Below are 5,453 nucleotides of genomic sequence, written 5' to 3'. Positions count from 1 at the left end.
GTTCAATTAGATTATTTAGGTCAATTTAGTTTTTATCAAATCAATTGAGATTGAGAAGATTGATATCATAATCATTCTAATCGTAAGTCTAACTCAAATTAGATCTCAAATCAATGGAATTAGTGCTCGTTTAGAATAGAGAATAAATCTGTTTTTTTTATAAAAATTTAAATTCTTTTTATTATTCAAATTAATTTCTTTTAGTATTTTAGAATCGTTTCAATATAATAATATCAAAAATAAATTTTAATAAATAAAAAAATATTATTTTAATATATTTTTAAATAAAAATTATTTTAAAAAATAAAAATCTACAACATTTAAAATATCTAATCAACAACTCGCATGACAAGGAAGGTTTAACAACCGAAAAGTTACTTGGACTTTTAAGAGTTTTTATATTTTTATTGGCTGAGAGAATGCTCTAATAAGTCCAGTTTTATTTTTTTTTAATCTAAAAAAATAGGTTACAAAATTTGAGAACCGAGTTTTTATTTGGTTTGCTTTGGATAGATTTTGATAACTGAATCGTAATCCGAATTTATGCAACTCGAGATCAATGCTCAAATGTTTATCCGGTAATCATCATCCTCAAATGTTTCTCTTGTGTCGCGATTAGAATTAGAGACTCGACGCGTCTCTCTCCTTCTCAACTCTTGGATATAAAAACCAAGAACAGAAGCAGTGAAGAATTATTTATCTCAGTCAGGTAAATTCAGTTTGTATATTAATTCTTTAATTGGTAATTGGGTCTTTAAAATAATTGTTTTTGTTGATAAGAAATTTTAATTTTAAATCTCTTGAAATCTATCTGTGCATACTAACGCAAGACTTTTCTATTCATAAGTTAATATTTTTCTGAATCCATGTATAATTCTATTTTTTTTTTTTTTTTTGCAAATTTTGTTTCATGAAAGAAATATGAAGATTATTAGAAATGGCATGCGAATTGTTAGTAGTTGGTGCTTCTTCAATTGTTGAAGTAGGTGTTCCAATTCCAAACAAGAGTTTCTTCTATCAAAACTGATACATGTTGCTGGTAGGTAGCATTCATAGATCCAGTTTGTTATGTATTCAAGTTTATGGTCTTATCAACTCTTGGCCATACCCAGTTCATAACCTTTGCAGCTCTCTGTTCTGTTAATGTTTCTTCTTGCTTCAACTTGGTGTGTTAAAAACCTATTTTTTTCCTGAGTCTAACTACTTGTTTTCACTCTCAGACAGAATGTTGGATTTTGCTTCCAAATTCATTAGAGGAACCATTAGGTTGAAGCATGACTTTTTAAAGCCAAGGCAAGCTCTTTCAGGTCAGTGCTCAGATGATGAACCTTCTTTAAACAGCAGCAGAGAGGACAGATTGGAATGCCCAATTTGCTGGGAATCCTTCAATATTGTGGAGAATGTTCCTTATGTTTTATGGTGCGGTCACAGCCTCTGTAAGAATTGTGTGCTAGGCCTGCAATGGGCCCTTGTTAAACTCCCCACACTACCTATCCTGCTTCCGTTTTTCATCTCTTGTCCATGGTGTAATATGTTATCATTCAGGCTTGTTTACAAGGGGATTCTCAGATTCCCTTGTAAAAATTATTTTCTTTTGTGGATGGTTGAGAGCATGAATGGTGATAGGTCATCTTTCTCCTCATTCCACAATGATCATCAGCCTGTCGCTCCCTTGAACAATAATCCAACCACAGGAAATCAGGTTAACCCCGAAGTAGGGAACAGGCATGCCATGCGCGTTCAAATCCCTTCAGAACAATCCCTACCTAACCGCGACCCTAGCTACTTCAATTCTGAGAGACTTCACTTATCACTCCGCAAGTCTCTGGTATTTTTTGCTCACATGACAGCTAAGTTTCCATTAATCGTCATGTTTCTTCTGATTGTTCTGTATGCAATACCCACTAGTGCCGCGATCTTAGCCCTCTACATCCTTATCACTCTTGTGTTTGCCCTCCCTTCTTTTCTCATCTTGTACTTTTCCTTACCTAGTCTGGATTGGCTGGTCAGAGAAATCATCACCTGAGTTGCTATTATAGATAACTTTATAATTGCAGCATGACATCCCCACTACTCTGCCCACCTTGTCAATCAACTTGCATGGTTCAATGTGATGACTTCACCTGTATCAGATGCTGACCAGCATGCTGGGATATTGGAAGTCCTTCAATCATAGCAAATTTTATTGAGAAACATTTGGCCGCTGTAGTGTAGATGATAGATGAGATGACTACCAATATTAAGATGGTCTGAGGTTGTTTTTGTGCCTGATCGCAATAGCTTAAGTGATCCTCTATTGGACATACAAGTATTTTGCTGTGGTGTCCATGTAAGCAAAGCTCTTCGCAAGCAGAAAGTAGATTTGCTTTGTAAGTTTAGCATAAAAGGTCTTCGCATTACTTTGTTGCTGTTATTGTGCTCTTGAATCGACTTTAACATATGTATCAGAGTGTTGTAATATTTGCTTCTTTAGTTTTTAAACGTGAAGGTTTGTGGTTTAATTTAGATGTCATTTGCCGCTGCCTGAAAAGTGCTTGTGCATATTTCATGTTCATCATTATAAAATGTAGATGTTGGTCACTTGTGTGGGCATTGGTTTCGAGAATATTGGTGGACATTAAGCAGGTTTAGCTGTAGATCAATTGTTTCTTTGGATTTTACTAATCCGTTAGCACACTAGAAAGAATGCAAGCAGGTTATTTTGGTTAACTAAGAATATGCAGTTTACTCTCAGGAGGAACTCTGATGGGGACACCAAACCGGAAACATTGTTTACGCACGCGTATGATCATAGACGATGAAGGATAGCCCAAACCATTGAGAAATTGGGCTTTAACTTATGTTTTTGGGTTTAATTTATATGAACTTTTAGTTAAGGTTTATTAATTTTGTTTTATTTGTTGGGTTTGATTTAATTATTGTTGGGTATTTTATTTAGTAGGCCATAAGTCCAAACGCTTGTTCTAGTTAGGGTTTTAGTATTTATATCCTACTTTTCTAAATGTTAGGGACTTTTGATGATTAATGAAAATTTGCAGATTTTGCATATCTCCAATTCCCTTTCTTCTCTTTCTTTGCTTTCTCTTCTCAGCTTCTTCTCTAAAAGCTTCTTTCTTTTCCTGGCTTTAATTCTTTTGTTTGTTGTCCCGTGTCAAATTTGGTATCAGAGCATGGCTTTTAATTGTTCTTACAATTAAACGATCCACAGGTTTATGTTTAACCCTAGTTTGATCTAAAAAAAAAAAATTGTTCACTGTTCACTGTTCAAAAAAAACAACTACTGTTCTGATTACGAGAAAAAAAAAAACAACAACCACTGTGCATTGTTCACTGTTCATCCTCAAAATGCAGCAATATGCAAAACGTTGATCAGGCTGCCTTCAACGCCGATCACAGCCAATACCACCACATCAATCCATAGGTACACGCCGTCAACAACCCGCAGCCACAAAAGGTCGCTCACACCAGCAGAAGTAGACCTTCATCAACGGCGGCGCACCTACCAGTTTCATCCTCTCCCCGCCATCGGCAGATCGGACATCCAGCCACCACCACCACTCCGCGCCACAAGAAGCCCACAAAGCCACACCGACTTGCTGTCTCCACAGTCCTACAGCGCCGCCAAAGCAGGGTTGTCTTCAGCAACCCAAAACAGCGTTACAAACCACCTTCAGCGGCGCCTCCACAGAACCACAGCAGACCTGCGGCTTCAGCAGCCAAATCAGAATCACAAAACACCAGACGCCGCTACCCACAACACCCATCACAGCCAACATCGATTCGGGTTTACAGCAGCAAAGGCAGCGCCTTAGCCAGTGTCGTCCTCTTCAGCGCCAGCGACCGTCCACAGTACCATCGTCGGCCCCCCCGCCGCCATTAGCGACCGACAGATCAGTAGAACCGACCGGTGGCAACCACCATCTTCAACGGACTGTAGTGGTCCTCGCCTTCAGTAGTCACGCGTGCGCCGCCAGCAACAAACCTAAGGAGATAGAAGAGAAGGAAACAGAAGCTGGTAAAATAATTAACCAAGCCACGTCATCACCACATCAGATCATCCACGTCAGCCCCCACGGCATCAGTTCTTGCCACGTCGTTTGACACGTCAGCAGACCCCGCCACGTCAACATGTTATCTGCCATGTCAGCCATCAATTCATCTAATTTGCCACGTCAGCTCCAGCAAATTCCAGCTTCCTCTCAGCACTCTAGTTAGTGAATCACTCTCCCATATTTGTTGAAGTTTACTTTTCTTGGTTTTTCACTTGTCATTTAAGTTGTTATTAATATTACTTTTGTGCCTAGAAAATTCTCAAGAAAAAAAAATCTCACATAGCATTTTTAATTGTTAATTTTTGTTCATCAACCTCTTTTATTAGTGATAGCTAATATTTTATTCTATTTGATAATTATAAACTCTTGCTTATGACATCGTGTTTGATTAATCATTTACACTTAAGAATCTAGTATTACATGCTTACAATTTTATTAGTGTAATTTGTTCTTGATTAATCTCCACATTTAAGGAAAAAGAAAAGGATAAAAAAAAATCTTAGCTTTATTTTTGTATTGTGACTTCACTTGCAAGAACCATTTGTGATCTCAATTTCATTTCTAAGTGAGTGTTGCATGATTTTGTGTTATGATCATCTAGTGTCCAAACTTAAGTTTACACTTACCGTAGACTCAACCCTTAGTCATATTCTTATGACCATTTAAAGGGAACTGCAAACTTAGGTGATCAACATGTTTAGAAGAATTGAGCCCCAAGAGAGTTTTCGAATAAGGCACTCAAAGACCAATAAATATCACAAGAATAATCATTATGGACAAGTTCACTTTGAGCGCCACCAATATGACTATCATTTATGTTACTCTAAACACGATGACTTTGATCAGTGAGTCTTGAGTCCTAACAAAATAGAAGCCCCCACTTTCGACGGTCGTCATGACCCTTGGATATTTGATATGTAGATTCGTGATATGGATAGATTCTTTGAGTGGCATAACTTGTCTAATAATAGGAAAGTTAGATTTGCTAAGATGAAACTCATTGATGAAGCCAAAATTTATTGGAGAGATGTTGAGGATTGTTTAGAGATGAGAGGTAAACCTCCTATAACTGATTGGATCAAAAAGAAACAAAAACTTCAGGAGAAGTACCTACCCCAGTATTATAGGAATAAACTCTTAGACCAATGGAACAATCTAAGACAAGGGAATAAGTCTATCAATGAGTATATAATGCAATTTAACGATTACATGATTAGATGTGCCATAAGAAAGAGTGAAGCCATGACTTTGCGTAGATTTTGTAGAGGTTTAAATGATGATCTTAGAAGAGAAGTTGTATTTCAAGGTGTATCTACCCTTGACCAAGCTTATACCTTAGTTAAAGACTACAAGTTGGTCACAAAGAATCAGTGGAAGAATCGTCAGGACTCTTATAGTATC

General features: G+C 37.1%; 1 protein-coding gene across 5 annotated transcripts; it reads left to right on the top strand.

The window, feature by feature from the left end:
- Window positions 1-386: 386 nt before the first annotated feature.
- Window positions 387-3,048, top strand: LOC7484736 (uncharacterized). Of its 5 annotated transcripts, XR_002977171.2 has the most exons (4): window positions 387-709; window positions 918-1,039; window positions 1,221-1,307; window positions 2,735-3,048. XR_002977171.2 is itself a non-coding variant. In XM_024582881.2 (3 exons), exon 3 carries the CDS (start codon window positions 1,226-1,228, stop codon window positions 2,024-2,026), a length of 801 nt encoding a protein of 266 aa, XP_024438649.1. In that variant the 5' UTR covers window positions 401-709; window positions 918-1,039; window positions 1,221-1,225; the 3' UTR covers window positions 2,027-2,505. The 5 variants fall into 5 exon arrangements, 3 of the variants coding, with proteins under 3 accessions (XP_024438649.1, XP_024438652.1, XP_002318595.1); XR_008057001.1 differs by lacking the exon at window positions 918-1,039 and having other exon boundaries at window positions 391-709; XM_024582881.2 differs by lacking the exon at window positions 2,735-3,048 and having other exon boundaries at window positions 401-709; window positions 1,221-2,505.
- The last annotated feature ends 2,405 nt before the right edge of the window (window positions 3,049-5,453 follow it).

Source organism: Populus trichocarpa, chromosome 12, assembly GCF_000002775.5.
Source record: "Populus trichocarpa isolate Nisqually-1 chromosome 12, P.trichocarpa_v4.1, whole genome shotgun sequence".
Classification (NCBI taxonomy): Eukaryota; Viridiplantae; Streptophyta; class Magnoliopsida; order Malpighiales; family Salicaceae; genus Populus; species Populus trichocarpa.
This window is presented reverse-complemented; position numbering and strand designations above follow the sequence as displayed.